Source organism: Heterodontus francisci, chromosome 9 (assembly GCF_036365525.1).
Source record: "Heterodontus francisci isolate sHetFra1 chromosome 9, sHetFra1.hap1, whole genome shotgun sequence".
Taxonomy (NCBI): domain Eukaryota; kingdom Metazoa; phylum Chordata; class Chondrichthyes; order Heterodontiformes; family Heterodontidae; genus Heterodontus; species Heterodontus francisci.
Genome location: NC_090379.1, coordinates 81,059,643 through 81,087,117, shown reverse-complemented (window position 1 = coordinate 81,087,117; position 27,475 = coordinate 81,059,643). Strand labels below are relative to the sequence as shown.

Genomic DNA, 27,475 nt, shown 5'->3' with positions numbered 1-27,475 from the left:
GGCCTGTTTCAGTGCTGTATTTCTAAATAAAAAATAAATTTAAAAAAAAAAATTTGTAGCCTCCTTATGTCCTCTTCATAACTTACTTTCCTGCCTACCTTTGTGTCATCAGCAAATTTAGCAACCATACCTTCAGTCCCTTCATCTAAGTCATTTATATAAATTGTAAAACATCAAGGCCCCAGCACAGATCCCTGTGGCGCACCATTCATTACATCTTGCCAACCAGAAAATGACCTATTTATGCCTACTCTCTGTTTCTTGTTAGCTAGTCAATCTTCTATCCATGCCAATATGTTACCGCCTAACCATGAGCTTTTATTTTCTGCAATAACCTTTGATGTGGCACCTTATCAAATGCCTTCTGGAAATCTAAGTACAGTACATCACTGGTTCCCCTTTATCCACAGCTCATGTTACTTCAAAGAACTCCAATAAATTGGTTAAACATGATTTCCCTTTTACAAAACCATGTTAACTCAGCCTGATTATCTTGAATGTTTCTAAGTGCCCTGCAAGAACATCTTTAATAACAGCTTCTAACATTTTCCCAATGACAGATGTTAAGCTAACTGGCCTGTAGTTTCCTGCTTTCTGTCTCCCTCCCTTTTTGAATAAAAGAATTACATTTGCTATTTTCCAGTCTAGCGGAACCTTCCCTGAATCTAGGGAATTTTGGAAAATTAAAACTAACACATCAACTATTTCACTAGCCACTTCTTTTAACACCCTAGGATGAAGTTCATCAGGACCCAGGGGACTTGTCAGCCCGCAGCTCCAACAATTTGCTCAGTATCACTTCCCTGGTGATTGTAATCTTCTTGAGTTCCTCCCTCCCTTCCATTTCCTGATCTACAGCTATTTCTGGGATGTTAGTTGTATCCTCTATAGTGAAGACTGATGCAAAATACCTGTTCAATTCATCTGGCATCTCTTTATTTTCCATTATTAATTCCCCAGACTCACTTTCGATAGGACCAACCCTCACTTTGTTAACTCTTTTCTTTTTAAAATATCTGTAGAAACTCTTACTATCTATCTTTATATTTCTAGCTAGCTTTCTCTCATACTCTAATTTTACCCTCCTTATTAATCTTATCGTCATTCTTTGCTGTTTTTAATATTCTGTCCAATCTTCTGACCTGCCACACACCTTTGCAAAATTATATTCTTTTTCTTTAAGTTTGATGCTATCTTTAACGTTTTAGTTAGCCACGGATAGTGGGTCCTCCCCTTGGAATTTTTCTTTCTCGTTGGAATGTATCTATTCTATGTATTCTGAAATATCCCCTTAAATGTCTGCCACTGCATCTCTATTGACCTATCCCTTAATCTTATTTGCCAGTTCACTTTAGCTAGCTCTACTTTCATGTCCTCATAATTACCCTTATTTAAGTTTAAAATACTAGTCTTGGACACACTCTTCTCTCCCTCAAACTGAAAGTAAAATATGATCACTGCTGCCTAGGGGTGCCTTCACTGCAAGGTCATGAATTATTCCTATCTCGTTGCACAATACCAGGTCTGGTATAGCCTGCTCTCTGGTTGGCTTCAGAACATGCTGTTCTAAGAAACTATCCCAAAAACATTCTATGAACTCCTCATCTAGGCTACCTTTGCCCATCTGATTTTTCCAGTCTATACGTAGATTAAAATCCCCCGTGATTATCGCCGTCCCTTTCTGACACGTTCCCATTATTTTTTCCTTTATACCTCATCCTACCCTGTGGTTACTGTTAGAGGGCCTGTACACAACTCCCACAAGTGACTTCTTGCCTTTATCATTTCTCATGTCTTACGCAAACCGCTTCTACATCCTGGTGTCCTGAACTTAGGTCATCCCTCTCTATTGTGCTAATACCATCATTAATTAACAGAGCTGCCCCACCGCCTTTTCCGAGCTTCCTGTCCTTCCAAAATGACATGTACCCTTCAATATTCAGGTCTCAATCTATGTCATCCCGCAGCCATGTCTCTGTAATGGCGATCAGATCGTACTTATTTATTTCTGTTTGCGCTATAAGTTCATCTGTTTAGTTTCAAATGCTACTTGTATTCAGATATAGAGCCTCTAGTTTTGTACTTTTATTATTTTTGTAACTTCTAGCCTTATCTGCTGATTTACTCTTAGATTTGTACTCTCTGTCCCTTTCTTTCACGGTCTGTTTATCATTTTCCATATTAATACCTTTCTCTCTTGCCCTGTCTCTAATCTTTGATTTACCACCCCTTCCCAAATTTGATCCCCTGCTACCACTATTTAGTTTAAAACCCTCTCTACTTCCCTCATTATGTGGCTTCCACTTTCCCCAGTGCCAGTGTCCCACAAACCGGAACCCACGTCTACCACACCTGTCTTTGAGCCACGCATTCATTTCCCTAATCTTAATTTGCCCTATGCCACTTTGCACGTGACTCAGGTAATAATCCAGAGGTTATTACCTTTGAGGTTCTGCTTTTTAATTTAGACCCTATCTGTTCATACCCCCTCGGCAGAACCTCTTTCCTAGTTCTACCTTTGTCATTGGTACCCACATTGACCACAACCACTGGATCCTCCCCTTCCGACTGCAAGTTCCTCTCCAACCCAGACCAGATGGCAACACAGCCATCTGGACTCTCGCTCTCGGCTGCAGGGAACTGTGTCTATCTTTTGACTGTGCTATCCCCTACTACTACTACATTCCTATTTACTCCCCCTGCTTGAATGGCTTCCTGTACCATGGTGCTATGCTCAGTTCACTCATCCACCTTGCAGTCCCTGCTTTCATCCGTACATGTTGAGAGAACCTTGAACCTGTTAGACGATTGCAAAGGCTGAGGCTCTTCTGCTTCTACGTTCTGGGTCCCCATATCTGCCTCACTCGCTGTCACAACCTCCTGTCCCTGACCAAATCATAAGAGCCTAGCATAAGGGATGTGATGGCCTCTTGGTACAAAGTGTCCAGGTAACTTTCCCCCTCCCTGATGTGTCGCAGTGTCTGCAGCTCGGTCTCCAGATCATTAATGCTGAGCCGAAGTTCCTCGAGCCGTATACACTTACTGCAGGCATGTTTGCTGTGGATTTCACTGGTGTCCACCAGCTCCCACATACTGCAGCTGCAACACATCACCTGCCCTGTCATCCTTATTGTGTTTTTAATAACTAATTAATTATTCATTAATGTTTTCGTTAATGGTTCTCCTCACCAGCGCTTACTACACCAATTTAAACCTTGAGATCTAAGAGATCCTGGATGTGGGGTGGGGGTGGGGGGAGCCCATGACTGAGGTAGTCACATAAGGACATGTAGTAGGAATATACCTGATGGACAAACTGACCTTTTCTCATTCAGAATCTTCTCTAGTTATGTACCATAAAACAACTACATGAAGCTATTAACTGTAACATATCAAGTACATATTTCAGAGTTATAGTAAAATTACATTCAGTAATTCTGCAAATTCATTATTACACTGCAATTAACCTTGAATTTTTAAATAGAAATTAGATGTCCTCCTGAGTTTATTGATAGAAATATTGTTCAAAAGCTAAAATACAGCAAAAATACTATCGGTTGTAAATAGTAAATTTTGAACTGTGCGAAAACTTTGCTTCTTCCAAAAAAAGCTTAGTAAAGTGAATGGAAATAAGATAGAACACCGTGAACAGCATGGCAGTGAGCTGATAGTGGTAGAACTGATTTGAGTATCAGTCAATAAAGCAGTTTATGGAAGGATGCACACTAAGAATAGTCAACACTTCATCTTTTAACATTGTACAGCCATATTGTTTTACCAAAAGAAGAGCTTTTTTTGTGCAACGGCTCAGTAATAAATTAAGGAAGTAATCAGTCTGATCTGTAACAAATTCCTCATCTTGTGTATATATACGTGCTATTTCACCTACAAGTAGTAATGCTGCAGTAATAGCTGAAAGCTGCTACAGCTACAATCATTTTTAGATTGACTTTCAACGATGGAGCACATTTTTCCCAACAGTCCTTTGTGATTTTGTGGCATCCACATCTTAACTGGAAATTAGACACTTTAGGTGTGGAATTTCCATTAGTACTTTCAAGTTATACTTATTGTGCCCTATGACTGCTGAAAAAATTATACCTCTGAGCACTGTAATGCTGAGTATTGTGAAAGAATTCCCAAGGTTCCAAAGATATTTGCTAAATACCTTAACAATAAGGATCATTATTAATTTCTGTAGAGCTGTTACATTCCTGCATTAACCATTATGAAACTAATGTAGCATTTTGAGGTGACCAAAATGCTACAATGCATACATAAGGGTTACAGTCAAGGGTGCTGTTGCTTTTGGTTAAACTTTGTTCCTAGAACAGCTCAATTGAAAACTTATTTATTCATAGTCTCCATGTTGACCGTTGGGAAAGTTTATGTGGCATCTGCCATGTTTTGGGGAAGGTTCATCCCATTTAATCAATTATCTGATGACATTGCATCACCAGTTGCATCATCTGTTTACAAACCTAGTAAAATGATTACTGGGGAACCTTGAGATTGTATGTGGGGAAAAAGGAGCTGAAGAGCGACAATTGCAAAAAGGCAAAATCCAAAAAATAGCAATTTAAAAAACAGGCAGTAAAGAGAGGTGTTATAATCGGAACTAGGACGAGTGGACGGAAAAAAAATTTATAGTGAGAAAGGAAAAACAAATAACTAGTGAAAAGTAAAAATTAAAACTTCAACTACTAGAGTCAGAGAAAACCCGGTGTCTGCTTTTTCAGGAGATGCATTAGGGCTTCGGGTTTTGGATTATAGATTATTAATCCACTATAATGTTGGGGTTTGACCTTACCAATGATAGTCTGCCTGTATCCACACAGAAGTCAAGGCATCATTTGCTAAAGAGATGAAATTCGAAATGTGCCGTTGGGAGATTGTTCACTACATAAGATGGTCAAAATGTGATGTCAGTGTATATTGTAGCCATTTTTTTTTGCATTTATTCCCATGTTTTAATTGTAAAATATTCACAATACACTTTAAGAAAATCAAGTTTTGATTACCACTGTTCTGCATCAAAGACAGCAAAAATGCTGTATTATTTGTGCTCCCTCATCCCTTTTGTTTTTGTAGCTTCATGTTTACAGTTCTTGGTTACCTTTGATGTGCTAAATCAGACTTTCTGACCAAAATTAATTGTATTTTCTGAAAAGGTTTTACTTCTTTTTCATGTTCCTTTTATTGTAGTGCCTTAACGTCTGTCTGTTCCTTCTAACTGAACGGTCGTGTTGGTATTGTGTCTTGCCATTGAACTGGAATTTGTTACCTTTCTATGTAATGTGCCACCATGACCTTGATTGATGCCACTGGGCTTATTTATGGGTCAGAGCATTGACTAGTGGCAAGATGCAATGTAAAACTGCAGAAAATAAAAAACAATATGGTTACATTGGTTAAAATAAGAAAGTTCAATTTTAAAAAAATATAGAGGTAGAAATTTATCTCGGGTTGCGGAAAACAGGTGATGTTGGTTTGGCCGCCCATTATACACAGCGTCTAATATTTAATTCCATTGACTGCAGTGGAACTAACTTTCAGATGCTGGGTATAACGGGCGGCTGATCCGATATCCCGTTTTATGCCACCCCTGAGACAAATTTCTACCCATTAATCTTCAGAAACTAGGTTCATTTAGAATATGACGCCTGTTCCTCAATGTCAAAAAAATGGTATTAATCCTCTTTCTAATACATTATTATTTTAGCCTAATAGTTTGTTGCTTCCCTACTACTATACTTCAGGAGCTAATCTTAAAGCAAAGTATCTAAGGATGCTGGTCATTGAATAATCTGCACTATGTGACATGTGTTAGTTATTTAATTTATTATTTCTAATTAGGTGTGTGCCAACAACTAAAGTATCATTTGGTGTATTTTCCCTTGTTTTCTTCATTTGGAATCAGTAGAATATGTGACTGATAACTACATAATTTTTATGTAATGGACTGTTTTAGTACAATTTTGCACAGTTACATATTTTGGCCCACTGAGTCTGTGCCGACCAACAACCACCCATTTATACTAATCCTACATTAATCCCATATTCCCTACCACATCCCCACCACTCTCCTACCACCTACCTACACTAGGGGCAATTTACAATGGTCAATTTATCTATCAACCTGCAAGTCTTTGGCTGTGGGAGGAAACCGGAGCACCCGGCGGAAACCCACGCGGTCACAGGGAGAACTTGCAAGCTCCACACAGGCAGTACCCAGAATTGAAACTGGAGCTGTGAGGCTGCGGTACTAACCACTGCGCCGCCCCTCAGTCTAAAAAGAGCCAAGGGCAATTTGGAAATATGGTTTCTTACACAGCATAATTATGGCTAACTCATTTAATAAACGGAAACATTAATGGCTACTTTATTGTTTTTGGTTTTTAAGTATTGAGGTATAAAAAGCAAGAAAATTAATACATTAATCATTTCAGTGAGCTCACTACACAAGAATATTATGTTTATTGGTTGATGAGCACATCCTAAACTATTCACCTTAAAATGTTAAAAAGAATTGTATGTATAATGTTAGTTAATGTCCTGTGGTATTGCTAACAGTGAGCTAAAGGCTTTATAAGAACTGTGGCATTCTGCCAATTAGTATTACTAGGGGCACTGATCTATCAGCATTGAAGGTGGAACTGGGATTTGGAACATTGAAAAGGGTGCAGTGGAAGGGAAGTACTGAATTTTAGGGTAGAAGAATGTCCTCGTTAGGATGACAACAAAGCTGAGGGAATTCCTAGAGTACTGCGGTAAGGATGATAACTGACAGTATTGGAAGGGTGCAGAAACTGGCCTTATCGTGGAGTAGGAAAGGATCCAGAAGAATGAGAGCCAAATTGCCTTTGGCTCTTTTTAGACTCTGAGGGAGCCACTCCACCACATTTCCGCCAATCAACCTCTTCTGCTAACTTGTCTACCGTTCCTTTTGAGGCCCCATGCTCACTGCTTTCTACATTATCAACTGATTCCTTTCTGAAAGTACTTGGTGCTTTTGCTGTCTTCAATGAACAACACTTTCCCATAAATAAACAAAGCTACCTCATAAAATACTCTAAAGTTAATCTTTTATGCACTTTCCAAGAACTCATAAAACAAAATTATCTTTAGGCCCTAACAATGGTTCATTGTCTTTTTTTTGGAAGAAACATTTTTTTCGCTAAAACGACTAGGAAAGAGGGTTGCAATGATTACATATCAGCTAATCAGGAAGGGCTTAATAATTCAAATTTATCATCCAGCTGTGTTTAAATCACTTGGAAAAGCAGGCTCTTTGATTTTTCCATCGAGAAGGAAACCAATTTTCATGAGCTAACAACTTGAAGCCACCTATTGTTAATCACAGGTGTTGCCTAACTGCAAAGTAAAAATTGAACCATAGAAAAGGACAGTTGATAATTCTAAATGTGAAACTTGGCCAAAATAAAGCTTTGAGAATTCAGTCTCCATTTTGTTTTAAAGCCTTTTGGAAAAAGCCAAGAAACTCACAAATCCCACACTCACGACTTCTATAAAGAAATAGAGATGATTAGAAATAAAATATAATTGAAAAAAAATCTTGGAAAAGGGAAGGATGAATACACTAAAGCCACTTGCTGGTCCCCATATGAAAGACACACCATGGTTTGGTTTATTTCTTTTTGTAGACTTGGTAACAACAACTGGTGTTTCTCAAAGCCAGCAAGAACTCTCTGGGCTGCTGTCCCTGTCCCTCTCCCTCTGCCCCAAGGGACCTTTAATCCCAGGGAGACTCTGTGGAGTTTCCAGCCTTTGAACACACACTTATGCAGAGTCCCCATTAATGTTTTTGGCATGAGGCAACACAGCAAGTATAATGCTTGCAGCTGAATGTTTGTCTAACACTGACAGCTTTGGGCATAATTTGAGGCCAACTTGCACTTATAGGACTGAATATAGTGATCCCGCTGGCGTTCTTGGAAATCGGCGCTGTTCACATCCATTATGTGGGTGACCATTTTGCATATTGGAGATGCGGGCACACCCCCCCCCCCCCCACCCCCCAATCACATGGCAGGAGTGGGATGAGAGTCGCCGATTACAGTGCCAGATGGCTCTGGTGCCTCCAAGCCCTGCATTCACTGCTGCTTTCAATTCATTGGCAGCCTGGTGCAGCTTTAAATTGTGTGTGACTAGTTCCTGGACCCCCCAACTCCCCCAAGGGGGGCAGTAAATGATGGCCCAGGCAAGACAAAACGTGACCCCATGGTTCAGTGATGCCTCCCTGCAAGTTCTCCTCCAAGCTGCCAGGGAAAGGTGGGTGGTTCTCCTCCCCAGTGATGGCAAGAAGACGTCTTCCTGCCTGATCAAGCAAGCCTGGTTGGAGATTGCAGAGGAGATCAGCAACTATGGAGTCACTCAATGCAACTGGGTGCAGTACAGGAAGAGGGTCAACGTCCTCCTGCATTCTGCCAGAGTGAGTATTCCATACCAATCACCTTTTCAGGGATTGCATATGACTAGGTGGGAGGGTACGTGACATGGGGAGGGTGGCATGATTATGGCGATGGCAGAGGAGCGAGGCTAGGACCTCATCCTGACAGATGTATGGCTGTATCTCGGCCACAGGCCTCCGTCCTTCATAGCTCACCTCCATTAACTCCCCTGACAGCATGTGTGTCAGCACGAGAGATCTCCAGAAGGGTTCAAGGGTCTCATACTGACAGAGCTGCCAATCTAATCTTCATTCTTCCTCTTGCAGGAAAAGAGGACCCACAATAGGAAGGAAACAGACCGGACTAACAGAGGAGCTCCCGATCTGTGTCTTCTCACCACCACCGAGAAGGGGCCATGAAACTGGCGGGGACCCAGGACGGCTGTGCAGTTTCAGACAGGGAGACTGCAGTCCCTGCACAAGAGAGTGAGGATTTGCCTCCATTGACATACTCATTAATGATGGCGAAACACATCACGCATGTTTGACATGATGAGATCTACACAACCCAAACCACAAATGTTTGTGATCTCTCACGCAAGTTGGTGTGCGCAGCAGATTACAGCCACAGGGGGACAGCCATCAACCTCTGAGGAGGACGACCACTCAGAGGATGCACCGTCCCATGACTCTCTTGCACCTTCCACCAGTGCAAATACTTTCACCTCGGTGGGTAACCGCTCAGCTTTAGAATCAGGGTCACAAGCTGGCCTGAGCAGCTGCCTGAGGGTGAGAGAGCCAAGGCATATGACAGTCGGAGGACAGTGGGTGGTCAGACCCATGCTGAGCCCCAGGCTGATGACGAGCCTCTGGCTGCAATAGCACAGGGCATGCTGGAGTTGCAGAGAGAGTAAGACAACATATGGCGGAGATGCCAGAGGCAATGCGCAACCATGAGTGGATGATGGAAGAGTCCATCCATGTCATGAGTGCTGCCATGTCTCAGGCATGTGAGCTCATGGCTTCCTCCATCGAGAGGTTGGTGATCCTCATGGAGAGCTGGATCTCTCAGCTGCGCGCAGACCTGCACACCATCACCTTGGCCTTGAGCTGGACGCAGCAGTGGCAAGGTGAGAGAAGGAACATAAGGCTGTGGACTTCTCCTGCTCCTCATCCTTCTCTGGTGAGCAGGGAGGTTCAAGTAAGCCTTCAAAGGGAGGAGGAGAGGCTGCCCTCCACATCAGGCGGCTCCCCTCAGTGTGCTCCGAGTGTGGACACCGGCTCCTCTTCCCCTCTGCCAGTGAGCCCAACTCCAGCAGCTGCGACGTCTGAAGAGAGTCATGCACTAGTTGCAGGACACCCTCAGGCAGCCCGGGACCCTCCAGACCTCAGGCAGCCAGAGGACGGCCGCCAAAATCATCACGGGCCAAAGGGCAGCTTGATCAGCATCCTGCCTCCAGCCCAGCTGTTATCATGTGGATCACACCGCATAGGCGTTCCTGCAAACGTTTCAAGAAAACCACCTAGTTAAACTTTGGGACTCTTGGGTGTAGAAAATATGTGATGTCATCATCAATTAAAAGTTCTTTTGTGCAAATCATTGCCTGAAAGTCATGTTCCATTATGCCTTAATTGTGAGCTGCTGACTTCCCCCTTAGTGCAATGCTAATGTGCCCACAGCCCTCATTAACATTTGTGCTCCCTTGGGCACCAACGTGTATTGTTTCTGGTCGCAAGTCAGGGACCACAAATGGAAAGGAGGCAACAGAATAATGCCTGAAGGTGAGTCTTTATTACGTTCTTAGTGAGTGGACATCAGGGTGACTGGAAACGGGTAATGTTGAGGTTGTGCCTTGCTTCCTTGGCACACCACTCAATCTGTCTGGCCTCCAGTACTGTGTCTCCAGCATCCATTGCTGCTTGCCCCTCTCCCTCCTCCTCGTCAGTGGATGTGTCACTCATGCATCTCATCATCATGTAAGGTCTCCCCCCTCTGCAGTGGTAGATTGTGCATAACACAGCCCACCACCACAATACGCGAGACCCTCATTGGGGCATATTGCAGGGTTGCACCAGATCGATCGAGCCAGCAGAATCTCATGTTCAGTGGCCCAATGCCTGTTCGATGGTTGCTCAAGTGGAACCGTGGCAATTGTTGTACCTGTCCTCTGCTGCAGCGCAGGCATAAGAAGCCAAGTCTTCAATGGGTAGCCCATGTGCCCAAGAATCCATCCCTGAAGGCGAGCGGGCGCCAGGAAAGCTGTGGCACCTGAGACTATCGAAGTATGTAGGCGTTGTGGCTGCTTTCCAGGAAGTGGGCACACACCTGCAGGAAATGCTTCAGTGGTCGCAGACCAGTTGAACATTGATGATGGAATGGAAGCCCTTCCTGTTGGTGAAGGCAGCTGGCTGGTCTGGTGGAGACTTGATGGTTACATCATGCAATATATCACACCTTGAACCCGGGGGAATCCAGCGACGACCCGGAATCCAATGACCTGCTTGGCCTGACTGTCAGGGTCGGTCCAGTAGCGCACATAGTTGCCAGCCCTCTTAAACAGGACATTGGTCACCTCCTTGATGTAATGGTGGGCTGCTGCCAGGGAGACCCCACACATGTCCCTGGAAAGATCCAGATGTGTAGAAATTTAGTGCCACTGTGATGTTCAGGGCCACTGGCATAGGGTGACCACCAAATCCCATGGGTCGCAACTCGTCCTGCAGTAGGGCATGTAAGTCGGTGACAGCCTCCATGGAGAGCCATAGTCTTCACTGACAATGGCATTCGGACATTTGGAGGTAGCTGATATGAATCCAGTACACTCTCTGGCGTATGTGAGCCCTTGGCATTCTGCTGCTCTCGTCATGGAGCTTCATGGACAGGCACAGCTGCCTTTTGGCCCTTCCTCTGTCGGAGGCACTGCATCATGCCACAGAGGTCCAAAAAGACAAGGTGTATGAGATCCATGCCAGGTGGCCTCTGGGCCTGCAGAATGCTGTCGATGCAGCAATGATTCTGCCTTGGCAACTGAGCTTTTGACAATACTCTCGGCATCATCCCTGATGGAGCTCACAGCCCAACCTTGCTGATGGGCCACTCTCTGTTCCAGCAGTGTGAGCGAACAATCACATAAGACAGCTGTTTGGTAACCCAATACATTCCCCAGCACCCACACCAAATGCTTGTAGAGCCCCCGATCCCCCTTGCAGAGCTCCTGAGACACTGAACTCCTTTGCAGAGCCCACAGCAACACAGTCTGACAATGGCCTCTGAACGCCCTTCTTCCCCTATGCAGAAATACTCAGGACTGCTTCCCCGTCACAGCAACATGGCCTCTTGCTGCCAGGTTTTAATGCCCGTGAACCCGAAGGAACGTGCTTTTCACCCGCCATTCACAAAATCGAGGGCCTATGATTAAATTATAATTAATTATATTTAAATGCATTTAAAAGAGCTGTTCAGCTGTTCTCCATCCCCCGATGCCACCATACATGCCTTAAATGGTCGCATTAAATTCTGCCCATATAGTGCCTTTAACATAGAGAAATGTACCATGAGGTATAATCAGACAAAAATGGACATTGAACCAAATAAGGAAATATCTGCAGATGTGACCAATGGGTCAAAGAAGTGTGTTTTAAGGAGAATCTTATAGGAGAAGAAGGAGGTGGCGAGGCAGAAGGATTTAGGGAAGGCATTGCAGACCTTAGGGCCGAGATGACGAAAGGCACAGTTGCCAATGGAGGAGCTCAGGAAGGGGGTTCACAAGGAAAGAGGTGGCAGAACAGAGCTTTTTTGAGTGGGCAAGTTGTAGGGCTGGAGGAAATTACAGAAATAGGGAAGTTGCTGATGGCTATTTTGAAAGGAAGAGGGTCAATGCTTAAGGAGAGGGAACCATTTTTAATGTCGGCTAGTATGAGGGCCAGAAAGGGAAGTTGGGTCATCTATAGTTTATTGGGAAACTGATCAAGGAATAGAAGGTGGGTCTCATGGGCAAAATGAGCTTGGAGATTGCATGAGCAGAAGTAGGGCAAGGGGGAGCCTGGGGGAGGTACAGATTGGTAGACAAAGGGGAAGCAACAGAGACAACTGAATGGATGATCTCAATCTTAGCAACAAAGAAGTCCATGATCTTACAGGTCGTCTTGGAGGGGGCTGAGAGAAGGGATGAAGGAGACAGATGATACTGGAGAAAAGGGCCAGAGATTATTCTTACTATCCGGTATGATTCTGCATAGATTTGAAAAAGGAGAATGAAGTCCAATAACACTGATGTGATCCAGTCAGAACTGGTGTTTAGGAACATAGGAGCAAGAGTAGGCCATTCAGCCCATCGAGCCTGTTCCGCCATTCCATGTGATCATGGCTGATCATCCACTTCAATGCTTTTTCCCACACTATCCCCATATCCCCTTATGTCATTTGTATTTAGAAATCTGTTAATCTCTGCTTTAAACATACTCAATGACTGAGCTTCCACAGCCCTCTGGGACACAGAGAATTCCAAAGATTCACTACCAGTTGAGTGAAGAAATTTCTCCTCATCTCAGTCCTAAGTGGCTTCCCCCTTATTTTGAAATTGTGTCCCCTGGTTCTAGACTCCCCAACCAGGGAAAACATTTTAGCTGCATCTACTCTTTACTACTATCCCTTTAAGTATTTTGTAGGTTTCAATGAGATCACCTCTCATTCTTCGAAACTCTGGAGAATACAGGCCTAGTTTCCCCAATCTCTCTTCATAAGACAATCCCGCCATTCCGGGAACAAGTCTGGTGAATCTTCGTTGCACTCCCTCTATGGCAATAATATCCTTGCTGAGATAAGGGGACCAAAACTGCACACAGTACTCCAGGTGCTGTCTAACCACGGTTCTATACAATTGAAGCAAGACTTCACTACTCCTGTACTCAAATTCTCTTGCGATAAAGGCTAACGTACCATTAGCCTTCCTAATTGCTTGCTGCACCTGCATGTTAGCTTTCAGTGACTTATTGACAAGGACACCCAGGTCCCTTTGTACATCTATACTTTCTAATCTCTTACCACATAAGAAATGCTCTGCACATCTGTTCCTCCTACCAAAGTGGATAACCTCACAATTGTCCACATTATATTCCATCTGCCACGTTCTTGCCCACTCACTAAGTCTGACCAAATCTCCTTGAAGCCGCTTTGCATCTGCCCCACAATACACATTCCCACCTAGTTTTGTGTCATCCGTGAACTTGGAAATACTACATTTGGTTCCCACATCCAAATCATTGATATATATTGTGAACAGCTGGGGCCCAAGTACTGATCCCTGCGGTACCCCACTAGTCACAGCCTGCCAACACGAGAATGACCCGTTTATTCCTACTCTCTGCTTCCTGCCTGATAACCAATCCTTAATCCATGCCAGTATATTACCTCCTATCCCATGTGCTTTAATTTTGCTAACCAATCTCTTGTGGGGGACTTTATCAAAAGCCTTCCGGAAATCCAAGTACACCATGTCCACCGACTTCCCTTTATCAATTCTGTTAGTAACATCCTCAAAAAACTCCAACAGGTTCGTCAAACATGATTTCCCATTCATAAATCCATGTTGACTATGCCCAAACAGATCATTATTATCCAAGTGTCCATGTATCACATCCTTTAAAATAGATTCTAGCATTTTCCCAACGACTGATGTAAGGCTAACAGGTCTGTAATTCCCTGTTTTCTCTCTCCCTCCCTTCTTAAATAGTGGGCTGACATTTGGTACCTTCCAATCTGCAGGAACCACTCCAGAATCTATAGAATTTTGGAAGACGATCACCAATGCATCCAATCTCTCTATAGCTACCTCTTTCAACACTCTGGGATGTAGAATATCAGGTCCTGGGGACTTAGCAACCTTCAGTCCCATTAATTTCTCCAATACAACCTTCTTACTAATACTAATTTCCTTCAATTCCTCATTTCCCCTAATCCCTTGGATCTCTAATTCTAGGAGATTTCTTGTATCTTCCTCAGTGAAGACAGACACAAACTAATCATTTAGCTTCTCTTCCATTTCTTAGCTCCACCCAGATTCCACATTTTGTTCTTCCGATCTGAGATTCTCCCTTACTAATGTACTGATCCCATCCCTTATTAACAGTGCAATCCCACCTCCTTTTCCTTTTTGCCTATCCTTCCTAAATGTCGAATATCCTTGAATATTCAGTTCCCAGTCTTGGTCGCCCTGTAGCCACATTTCCGTTATGGCAATTAGATTATACCCATTTACCTCTATTTGGGCCTTTATATCATCTACCTTGTTGCGGATGCTGCGTGCATTCAGGTAGAGTGCCCTGATCCTTGTCTTTTTGACACTCTGCATTATAAGCCTAGTTGATGCTTGCCTTTGTTTCGCCTGCCTTCTAATGTCACTTGCTACTTTTCTACCTCCTGTTATCAGCTTTACTTCCTTCCAATTTGAGCTACCCCTCAGGTTCCCAATCCCCTGACAAGCTAGTTTAAAAGAAGTGGCTAGTGAGATAGTTGATGCGTTGGTTTTAATTTTCTAAAATTCCCTCGATTCGGGGAAGGTTCCATTAGATTAGAAAATAGCGAATGTAACTCCTTTATTCAAAAAGGGAGGGAGACAGAGAGCCGGCCAGTTAGCTTAACATCTGTCATAGGGAAAATGTTAGCTACTATAGCAGGGCACTTCGAAAAATTCAAGGTAATTAGGCAGAGTCAACATGGTTTTGTAAAAGGGAAATCATGTTTAACCAATTTTTTGGAATTCTTTGAAGAAGTAACATGTGCTGTGGATAAAGGGGAACTGGTTGATGTACTGGACTTATATTTCCAGAAGGCATTTAATAAGTTGTCACAGCAAAGGTCATTGCAGAAAATATAAGCTCATGGTGTAAGGGGTAACATTTGGCATGGATAGACGATTGGCTAACTAACAGAAAACAGAGAGTAGGCATAAATGGGTCATTTTTTGGTTGGCAAGTTGTAACAAGTGGTGTGCCACAGGGATCAGTGCTGGGGCCTCAGCTTTTTACAATTTATATCAACGGTTTGGATGAAGCAACGGAAGGTATGGTTGCTAAATTTGCTGATGACACAAAAATAGGCAGGAAAGTAAGTTGTGAATAGGAAATAAAGAGGCTACAAAGGGATATAGATAGGTTAGGTGAGTGGGCAAAGATCTGGCAAATGGAGTGTAATATGGGAAAATGTGAAAATGTCCATTTTGGCAGGAAGAATAAAAAGAAGCATATTATCTAAATGTTGAGAGATTGCAGAGCTCTGAGATGCAGCGGGATCTGGGTGGCCTAGTGCATGAATTGCAAAAGGTTAGTATGCAGGTTCAGCAAGTAATTAGGAAAGCTAATAGAATGTTATCATTTATTGCAAGGGGAATTTGAATACAAAAGTAGGGAGGTTACGCTTCAGCTATGCAGGGCATTGGTGAGACCATATCTGGAGTACTGTGTACAGTATTGGTCTCCTTATTTAAGGAAGGATGTAAATGCATTGGAAGCAGTTCAGAGAAGGTTTACTAGACTAATACTTGGGATGGGCGGGTTGTCTTACGAGGAAAGGTTGGAAAGGCTTGTATCCGCTGGAGTTTAGAAGAGTAAGGGGCAACTTGATAGAAACATATAAGATTTCTGCGGGGTCTTGACAGGGTGGTTGTGGAAAGGATGTTTCCCCTTGTGGGAGAATCTAGAACTAGGGGTCACTGTTTAAAAATAAGGGGTCGCCCATTTAAGACAGAGATGAGGAGAATTGTTTTCTCTCAGAGGGTTGTGAGTCTTTGGGACTCTCTTCCTCAAAAGGCAGTGGAAACAGAGTCTTTGAATATTTTAAAGGCAGAGGTAGATAGATTCTTGATCAGCAAGGGGGTGAAAGGTTATTGTGGGTAGGCGGGGATGTGGAGTTGAGGTTACAATCAGATCAGCCATGATCTTATCGAATGGCGGAGCTGGCTTGAGGGGCTGAGTGGCCTACTCCTGCTCCTAATTCATATGTGTGTATGTACTACAGGAATAATGAGAAAAGAAGAAAATAAGAGGTCAAGGTGGGATAAGGAAAGCTCAGAAGGTGTGAGAAAAAAATTCAAAAACCATCAAAAGGAACAGAAAAGTGTTTCACAAATACATCAGTAAAAGGGAATTGTTAGAAGTGATGTGGAACACTTGAGAGGGGAGAATTATCAATTTGTAGATAATGATCAAAATGTGGCAGACGTATTGAGCAAGTATTTCCATCGGTCTTTATGAAAGAAAAGGATATTTGGTTGAGAGTGAGATGAGAAATATTGTGATGGACGAAAGGAAAATTTTAGCTAAGTTCATTTAGCTAAAGGAAGAATGAGCAAGCATTTTGGACAGCCCTAGCAATTATATGCAAGGCTGAGTGTGCATGTATGTTGTGGGCTAATCCGGCTAATTAGAGGCCAGTTAGCTCAACTTCTGTGGTAAGGAAAATTTTAGGCTCTTTAAGGACAATATTGTCACATATCCAGATAAAGAAAAAGCCAGCACAGTTTCCAAAAGGCACAATCATACCTCATGTAATTCTTTGAGCAAGTAATGGATAGGGTAGATGGGGGAAAATACATTGGATGTAATGTGCATGGACTCTGGGAAGCCTTTGACAAGGTAGCACATTGGAAAGATTAAGGCGCATGAAATTAGTTGAAGAATAGCAAACTGGATTAGAAATTGATTAAGAAAGGATAAAATGATGAGTTGAGGACTATTGGAAGTGGGTAGTGGTGTTCACTTTTGAGACCACTCCTGTTCAATGTGTACTTCAATGATTTAGATATTGGCCCAGAGAGAATGGTTTGCAGAAGATACAAAAATAGGAGTTGTAGTTAATTCCTTAGAAGCTTAAAGGACCTACAAAGAGATAGGACAGTGGGGAAATGGGTAAAAAATGGTAGATGGAATTCAATGTCAGTAAGTGTAAGGCAATGGATCATGGTTAAAAAAAAAGCTGTAATTATACTGACTGCAGTTAGGATATTGCTTCTGCAAGAAGAATGGGCTTTCTGTTAAATTGAAATTTAACATAGAGGATAGAATTTTTTTGAAAAAGCAAAATATTGTGGATGTTGGAAATCTGCAATAAAAACAGAAAATGCTCGAAATAGTAAGGAGGTCAGGCAGCATCTGTGAAGAGAGAAACAGAGTTAACATTTCAGGTTGATGACCTGTGGACAGAACTGCCAGAAGTTAGAGATGCCTTTAAGCAAGTACAGAGGCAGGGAAATAAGCGGGAGTGGAGGAGGAAAGAATGAAAGGAAAGATCTGTGATAGTGGAAGGCAGGAGTGATTCAATGACCAGGGATGATGGTGCAAGGGGTGGGAAAGAAGCAAAAGCTGGCTCAAGAAGAGCTGGAAATGGCAACAGCAAAACCATTATCAGTACTTGCTATCCGTAAAAAGTTCCAAATCTCTCGGACTGCATCTCCATTTTTTTTTGGAGGAGCAGGTTGACGACCCAACCACAATTTCCATACTAAAATAAAAACAAGAAATGCTGGAAATACTTAGCCGGTCTCGCAGCATCTGTGGAGAGAGAAGCAGAGATAACGGTTCAAGTCAGTGACCTTTCATCAGAATCAGAACTCTGCTTCTCTCTCCACAAATGCTGCCAAACCTGCTGAGTGTTTCCAACATTTCTTGTTTTTATTTCAGATTTCGAGCATCTGCAGTATTTTGCTTTCACTCAATTTCCATACTGGTGTACTGAGTCTCTAGTTTTGCAATACATTGACCCAGACATTGATAGGCCTGGTTCAGGCAATTCAATGCTTGTGCACGGACGGTCTACATCATGCTGAGGCATGCAAGAAATTGAGGCAATGTTTAAATTGGAAGCCTGCAGATTTTCTTCCATGCTGCCTGGACCCATTACTGCTTTAGTGTCTGAGGCAAGAAAATGGGATTTAACTGAGTAGAATTCCCATTGTTTTAAAAAGGAAATTGAGCTATGTCGCTAGCTGAACATAACTTCCACATCTAGGTGCATTTAAAATCTAACTATGTGCATTGTTATTTGAGATTACATACTCCAGAATAAATGCAATCTTGGGTGGTCTGTCAAATTTAATATTTGATGGCCCCGCGAGGAATTAATTGATCAAGTTTATAGCAAGTGCATCTCTTTTCAGTTAAGGAACCAAACCATACATTCTGGGATTTGTAGTTTCATTGTTATTGTTTCAGGCCTCTAAACATATGTAAGTAGTGTCTCTGTTTTCAGTTGTTCACCCCCAGCCACGAGAAATCAGTTATTCAGTGCTGAAATTCAGTCAAATCGTATTAAAACTGAAGCTGCCTGCAATAGCACGAAGTTCAGGCATATGGTGGTCATTTCTCCCTTGCCACCTTGAACAATGAAGTCATTTGTGGCCTCTCATCATCTAGGTCTGCTGCATTGGGAGTTTCAAAAGTAATCTTTTGGTGGAGAGTAATTAAAGTTGATCTCGGGGCTCAGCAATAATGCTACATGCCTATTGCTGTGGCCTTGTGACTCTCCATGCGCAATGAGCTTACTTTTATACCATGTCTACACTGTTTAACCATGAGGGAACAACACTAATCATGATTTCCACAATGGTTCTAATTTTAAATATAGATGTAGCTGAACATTTTGACTGTTTAACTGTAATTGATATCTTCTGTGCAGAGAAAATCTTGCATTCCCTTAGTAGTCTCAGTGCTAAGATGAATAAGAGGCTAACTAAAACAAACCACGAGCTTCTTTAGTCCCAATAATGACAGAATGAATACAGGCTGAACTTTATGTGCCCACTGCTGGTGGAAAAAATGGCGGCCTGCACATGTCGCAGAGCTGCTGCTATCCTAAGCACAGCGGATCATTTAAAAAGCTGGGGCGGTCCCCACCACCCACCCCCCGCCCCCCACCCCCAGTCATGTGGAGGGGGTGGGCTGTCCGTCCCCGGCAATGGCATCAGCTGCCTATGCGCAGGTGCTGACACCATTTTTAAAGGGCTGTTAGCCCTATTGGAATATTTAAAAATAGATTTAATTGAATAAATACATTTCTTCGGCCTCTCCCCCAACCCATAACAATTCAATTAATTATTTGCCCTCCCCACCCCAAAACACTTATCATTACCATCTAACCTTCCCCCCCCTCCCCCACAAACATTTAACTACAACCCTACCAACTATCCCCGACATCCATGATGTTAATTTGACCCCGTTCCCCCCTCACGCCCCCCCCCGCACTGATAAACGTACCCCCACCAGCATGGCCCCTCGCCTCGTTTCCCCAGACGGGGATCCGAAGGCACAGTGCTGGCAGTCGCCGGGCCGCAGATCAGGGTGGGCAATCAGGAGGCGACCTAAGTTTATTTAAATTAATTATTTAAATTGATTTGCATATTAAAATTGTGGTCCCGTTGCCCAGCGGCAGGGAGGCCCCCATGGTGCCTTGCCGCCACCGGGAGGATCGGGCTGGGACCTCCCGGCATCGAGGTCCATGGCGGGCCTCACCAGGAGCCATCTTCAGGCCCCCACCATGGAACCCAACGCCTGGGGGAGAACAAAATCTAGCCCTACATTGTTTTTTACTTCGAGAGGGTTTTGTGTCTCCAGTGACATCATGACATGCTGACCTTTATCTGTGTCAGGTCTGTGCCAATTTTATTTTCATTTTCTGATCCAGTCTAACCTAAAGAAAAAAAATACTTCTCAGTTTATAGCCATGGCATCAACATGGTCCCATTTTCTAAATGGGTGGGCCCATCATTATAACGCTTGAACACTGGCATAAGTAATAATATATACCATTATGGAATAAAAACAAAAAAAAAGACCTTTTGAAATAACCTGCATAAATCATTGCTGCCAAGAAGGAAAACTTAATTACATTTATAATATATTTTTTAAATACCCCATGGAGACAAGTGCATAATTAAAAGTTTAATAATTTAAGCGTTCAGCCCCCAAAAGATTTGGATTATTCTGCTAGTTTTAGTTAATTAATTAGCTACAAATCCACAGTAGAAGGCAAAATTCCAAATTTGCCCTCTGGTCATTAGTAGTATGAAAAACAAAATTAAGGCTTCCATGCAGTATCTTCTTACCCAACACACACAGGTACCAGCTGTGCAGTGGCAAATAAGAGAATATGTCACCCAATGTGAAAGATGAGCTTTTTTGGAGTATAACAGACTGATTTATCCAATTATTTCAGATACCACCATCCCGAGGTTATTCTGCAATTGAAGTCTTGCTCTATATGTGGATTTTAGAACTGCCAGTGCTCACAGACCAAACTTCCTTCTTAAGTACACAGTGACAAAGGGCATTACAGTAAGTCGTGTGTCCCCCACCTGCCCCAGTAGTCTCACAAAACTTCACTGTTTTACAGTGAAAGTCCCTGCATTTAGACCTGAGCTTCAGTTTTTTGTCACTCGATAATTCCAGCAAGCGTTTTTAGGATTCAAGATCTAACCTGAATCATTTTGAATCTCTGAACTCCACATTTCTCACCTTGGCCTTCCTTGTTCACATTAACCATTCGTGCTCAACGCATCTGATCTGGTGTTATTGGTCAGGAGGACAGTGTTTTGAACTAAAGATTGTCCCAAAGCAGTTGGCAAGAGCCTTTTTGCCTAAGAACTGGGTTCCTTCTGCCAAACTCGGCATTAAATCAGTTTGCTCTTGAACCAAGCACAAATATTGCACAGTTTGCTGCAAACAAGTAACAAGTTTGTGGCAAACTCTGGAAACAAAACTTCGAGTCAGTAAAGTCCTATTCAGAAGTGAATTCATTTTTTGGTTGTGTAATATCGTAGCAGAGCAATGCTGTTTGATATTGATAGCACACTTTATACTGTTTAATTTTTACCATGGTTCAGTACTTTCTAAAGGCAGCCAGAAATTACTGTATTAATTGTTTTTCATTGTTGCAGCAAAACTAGAGTTTTCTTAAGATCAACTTTTTCTTATGTCAAATAAAAATTAAGGGGCTGCAATGGTACTATATGTGCAGTGCTTTAACCATCCATAATGTACAATTTATAGTTTGATCTAATAACAATAGGTTGCTATGATTCATATATTATAGAAGATCAGAAAGTCCCAAGAGTGCAGAAGAATTAATATTAAAACCGTGTTCTCACAGCTCTGTTTACAGGACGGACTTTGCATTGCAAATAGAGCAACCAGCTCAGTCATTTCTCTGCATTTAGATCTCACTGTTCAAAGAATTATGCATTGTATCTGTAATCATATTGTGCTCTGGTCAGTGTTTATTGTTTTAGTGCTCAGAAACAAATTTTCTGGAAAAGCACTGATTGTAGATGCTTTTAATCAAACTTTTCAGAAAAAGGAACTAATTAATGATCGCTCAGCAGAAAGCAAATCGTGCATTAAAAACAATCAGTCTTGGGTCATTCACCGTAGGTCCTTAGTTTGGCATCAATGAAGGCAAAACTACTGTCTTTCTAATGCATCCAATTAGTGACCATATGCTTTGACAGTAAGGAGATGTGAATATTCCACAATCTGCTAGGGACCAAAAGACATCAATAACTTCTGAATAATCATATAGGGCCTGGTCAATGGGTTAAGTGCTGCACTGACCATAGGGCACATCTTTAGGGACAACACGTCTTACCCTAGTACCAGGAATCCAATCCCCACTGGGACCCCTCTTCACAACACAAGCCATGTATGGAATTTATACTCTGAGGGGTAGTCCTTGGGTAGTTCAGATGTTTGATGTGAGGTTTGTGAAACCTAGCTTGCCATATGCTACAAACAAAGTGCAGCACAGCTTTCCAGCCAATATAGATTTTTTTTGTAAAGGCAGCTGAGACAAAGAGCTTTCTTGTTCTATTAAGTTCTTTCTCATCATGTAGAAATATAACTATCAGAAATAGTATTTTAAGGCAATTTTTTAATGTACATGTCCTTCGTTTTATATATTTTTTTAGAATGGTGCCTTTGTTTCAGTAATTATTCATGAACTTATATGTGATTATGTTATTAAAAAGTACAATTTTAACACTCTTGTTATTTTTAGATTTAGAGAGATCCCTAGAAGATGTACTGGGCTCAAAGGTCCCACTGCTGATTTTGGTGCCTGCAGCAGATTTGCCTGGCCTAGAAATTTTGCACGTTGGTTGTTTGCTGAGCAGCTAAGGACTAAAGTCAGGATGAAGAGTGATGACTTACCAGCTACTGTAAATCCATTTCCTCCCCTTTTTAATAAAGGAAAACAAAAGCAGAACTCCACCTGTGTTTATAGTAGCAGATCCAACAGCATGCAAAAGAAAGAACTTCAAACAACACTTCGGTCAACACTTCTGTCTATATAGTAACAAAGGACTTCTTGTTCGTGGCCAAGTTTACTATTACATTTATTGGCAACTGATAAAAGCAAGGGGTGGGGGGAAAGGTGTTGCATATTACTAGATTTACTGATTACTTTGGTCTATAAAGTCAGCCAAGGGAAAGTCAATCTGTTTTTCTAATCTGTGCAGATAACATGAACTATAATGGTGTCTGAATTCTGATGTTAAAGTTATGATGTACAAAAATATGAATCATTTTAATTTTATAACAATTGTTAAATCTTTTATCATTTTTATAGAAATTTCCATTTTTATTGTATCACTGATGGGCAGAGACTGAGTCCTCATATTGACTGGCAGTGCAATTGTTCAGTGCTTAAGTCTTGACTTTCTTTTTAAACCCTCACTCACTTTCCCCTTGTAAAGGATTTGACATCTTGTACACCATTTCCCAGTGGTAATCTTCATGTATGAGCCTTGACTGTGTGAGGCAACAAGTGGTGGCATAACTAAGCCTGATCACACCTTCACCAATGTCAGGTCTGTGTGCACACTCTCTCCCTGCAGAGGTGGCCATGACAGATGGAAACCCTGGCTGACCCTGAAGCCATTGCAGTGCTTCTACCACCATCCCAGCCAAAATCAGCTGAATCAGCTCAGTCCAGGGATCAAGCGTGGGACATTCCTGGTTTGTGTACCTCAGGTACTCACTGGGTGAATTCTCTGAGCCATCACAGAGCCAATTCTGAGATTAATACATGAAACATGTTGCTCAGCAGCACACAAACAGAAAAATATTGTGAACAACCTTTGTTTTCTACTCAATTCAGCATTTGTACAAAAATAGAAAGGCACTTGCCTATTAAAGCTCAGTTTCCCTGGTGAGCCATTTTGATCTAGGACTTGAAAGTGCTATGAAGCATGCTTTAGAAGCTGTTAGAAAAGAGATTCATTTTCACTGGCTTTATATGTTGTGCAATAAATCCACACAAGTTACTGCACAGGTTGAGCAACTTGAGATTTCCGAGGTAACTGAAGATATCTCACTGATGAAGATGAATTATAGATGTTCTGTTTTTGTGTGTGAAATACCCATATGATGGTTCTTTGAAGCAATAAGAGAATGGCTGAAGTTCACTGTTATCATTAGCAAAGGGATGGTATTGTAGAGGTTATGATACTGAACTAGCAACCCATAGATATGTCAAATTGAATTCAATAAATGTGGTAATTTGTCAGCTGGCACCGGAACATATGGCCACGAAAGCTGCCATTTTGTCATAAAAGCCCAGCTGATTCATTAATATATCTTGGAGAAGGGAACTTGCCACTCCTACCTGGTCTAATCTACAAGTTACTCTGACTCTAAATGCCATCTAATGTGGTCTAGCATGCCAACTGTTGATGATAAATGCACTCTTAACAGGCGATGCCAACATCCTAAGAACAATCTTTTTAAATGTTGCTTGTTCTGTGGGTGTGCATTCTTTCCAGACTCTCTTTTCTCCACATATGAACTTCTTTTGTTTCTGCTTTCTTATGCACAATTTCCAACATCCTATGTGCAACCATCAACTGGTAGGTGGACAACACTGTAGACTTTTTCAGCATTGCCCCGTTTCATGCTTGCACTCATGTTTTCATGATTACAAAAAAATTTGTACTCATTAGTTTTTTTAAATCATGCCCTGGGGATAAATCTACTTGCCCGTAATTGAAATGTGCATCTAGTGATGTAAATCCATTAATAGTTAATAGTTGCATGATGTCAGGAAACCAGAGTCATTATTGACAACATATTTACCTATGCAAGATTATTACTATCCTGATATGAGACTAAGTGCGTTAATAATGGATAATGTGACTAAATTTTATTATGTGGGCTACATACTTCTTAGTTATACCACATGTAACAATGTAAACTTTTTATATAGTAAGTTTATCCAAAGTATTTACTTGTTCTATAATAAAATGCTAATAGAGAATTATACAGAAATGCACCCAAAAAACAGTATCAACAATCCATGCCATAAGCCTGATACTCCTCCTTTGAGACAAAAATGCAGGCTGATTAAATTACAAATTACCTCAGCCTAGGATTAGCTGGGCAAAAAAATTAAAATGCCAAAAGACATTAGTATAAAATGTGTAAAAGAAACAATGGAGATGGTTTCACAGTCTGGTCATAATGAATTAAATAGCTTTATCTGATATATACGTATACACACACATTATACTGTAGTAAATAATCAGAAGTCTCTGAACAGTCACAGAAGCAGCACACTTTAAAAAATACAGACTGAAAAAGTATTTCTTCTACCCCAGTTGGGACCAATGTTATCCTTATCATTATCGAACTGGCCCTAAAAGTAAGGCATGGCATGCCTGTGATTGTGGAGATATAAATGAGGCCATATCCAAGAGCTGATCTTGTGCCCATTTCTCTTCTTACCAGCTGTAGTATAACTGCAGCCAGTATAAAGTAGATACGCTTACTTACCTCTTCTTTTGAACATGTGCCACTTCCTGCAAGTATTTCCAGTTATAAGAAACAAAAAGGCAATGCAAGAGGTAGCATAAATCACAGTTGCATTATGCATTGGAATACATTTGCTCAGAGTTTTATGTAGGGCTAGTCCATCAATAGGCATTGCAAATGCCTAGTATATTGTAGCACTGACTACATAGACAATGATTCAAATAGACCTAGTGCAGAATGATGGGTGTATTAAGTAATACAATACAATAATTACTTTAATAACACACTACCAGCTGTATCAACTTAATTTCTCTTCATTCTTGAAGGTCTCTTTAATCTTTTGTTTTTCCAGCTCATAGTCATCAAACAGGTCAAAGTTTATATGTAAGAATAATCATTTATTGCACAGAATTTTGCCAGCATTGGGAAGTAACTGAATTGTATTCCTTGTATGAGGGATCAGTATTCGAACAGGCTTATTGGGAACTGAAATAAGGGGAGCCTTGAAGCATGTAAGACCTCTGACATTGCAAAGCCATTATAAATGGGCTATATAACAATACTCAGGTTATTTTAAGTGGTTATTATCTAATCGCCCTACACATTTTACGGAAACATAACCCTGGATTAGACCTGACACAGCATAAGAGAAAGTGGTGCATTTTTTCCTGTGCTGTGAACTGTGGAGGACAACAGAAGTGGACTGTCTCCTGGGTAAGAGAGCGGTGAGCTGAAGCGGCCATTCTGCTTCAAGGACATCCTGTTTCGATGTGTGTTTTTTGCTTTAAAATTAGCCTTTGAAATGACAGTGCTGAAAATGTTCTACATTTTATTCCAGGTATAAGTCGTCTTGTATGAAAACATATTTAAGTCATTGTGGTGAAAGTAAGTATATGTTCTGTGTGGGCTAGAAAGCTGTAATGTTACCAGTTAGTTTGATGTGGCTATTTATTGGATATATATAATGGTCATCAAGGGCAATGAGTCAAACCAGCAGCTGATTGCATAGTATGCTTTGGAATTGTTTAACTATCTGCAAGATGTTAGATGCTGGCCAATACAATTATATTTGTATATTATATTTCATTCAAAAATAGTAACCTAGGGAAGATGGATACTGTTTTGAGCAATTACATGGTTGCATTTATGTGAATATGTGCATACAATGATCAGGACATTTTAAAAAAAATTGCCATTTTTAATTGACATTTTCACTGGTATCATAAGAATATTTAGGTGAAACAAGTTTGTGCATGTTTTAAATGATTTTAGTTGAGATACAGCGGGTGAAATTTGTCTACACCAGCAGCACAAAAGGGTCTTGCAGTGAACCGGCAGCTGATTTTTCACCACGCCCGATCTCTCCACTGAAGTTCACAGAACAATAGTTCAAATTCTTTTTGGAGCCTCATTTCCCAGTCTCAACTGTTGCTTTTATTTGATTTGAAATTAAAAATCTTGTCAATGTGAAGTATAAACTGGTGCAGTGTGGATCAGGCTGCCAATTCGCTACAAGCCTGTTTTGCACTGCTGACCCCTGTTGAGACAAACATGTATGATATGGGAAATATATGCATGCACACTAAGCAGTTTCTGCCGACTACAGACATGATTTGGCTGTATTCAGGTGTTTTAGAGCAGTGGTGCCTTCATTTACAGCCTGCTGCATGGAGGTGAAGTCTAAGGCAAGTTTTCTTTTCACAAATTGACTAACAGCAAATTTGTAAAAACATGTATGTCTTTTAGCAGGTTATATAGTTAACCATGCATACTTTGTGTTGAAAGAAATAAAAATGTATGCCAAATTAGTTCAGTTTGGGGATTTTTAAAATAGTTGCCAATAAGTCTGGAGAGAGTTGAGAGGCAGTTCATGCAATGCACAGGGAGCATGAACATGCCCATAAAAATCTTGAGCTGTGAGATGATAAAATTTAAACTATGTTTTAAAAAAAAATCAAGAATCCCACATATATTGCATGAATAAAATGCAAAACAGAAAACATTGGGAGACGCAGTTTATTCCATTGGTAAGAAAGATTTTGATTATTGCCTTGTGCAGTGCCTGCCTTAAGTCCATGCTACCTATTTTTAAAAATTATTTTCATGGGATGAGGGTGTTGCTGGCAAAGTCAGCATTTGTTGCCCATCCCTAATTGTCCTTGACAACTGAGTGGCTTCCTAGGCTATTTCAGAGGCCAGTTAAGAGTCAACCACATTGCTGTGGGTCTTGGAGTCACATGTAGGCCAGATCAGATAAGGACGGTTGATGTCCTT

At 41.5% G+C, this 27,475-nt stretch overlaps 1 protein-coding gene across 4 annotated transcripts in view; it reads left to right on the top strand.

Annotated features, from left to right (window-relative positions):
- Positions 1–27,009, top strand: part of dph6 (diphthamine biosynthesis 6) — a 391,285-nt gene extending 364,276 nt beyond the window's left edge. For 2 of the 4 annotated variants that reach the window (XM_068039383.1, XM_068039384.1), the window contains one exon: positions 22,452–27,009. In XM_068039383.1, coding sequence (XP_067895484.1) covers positions 22,452–22,570 — 119 coding nt within the window. In that variant the 3' untranslated portion in view covers positions 22,571–27,009. Of the gene's footprint in view, positions 1–8,737; positions 8,897–20,615; positions 20,668–22,451 lie in introns of those variants that run through there. The other 2 variants (XR_010975725.1, XM_068039385.1) reach the window with 2 other exon arrangements.
- Positions 27,010–27,475: the final 466 nt, after the last annotated feature.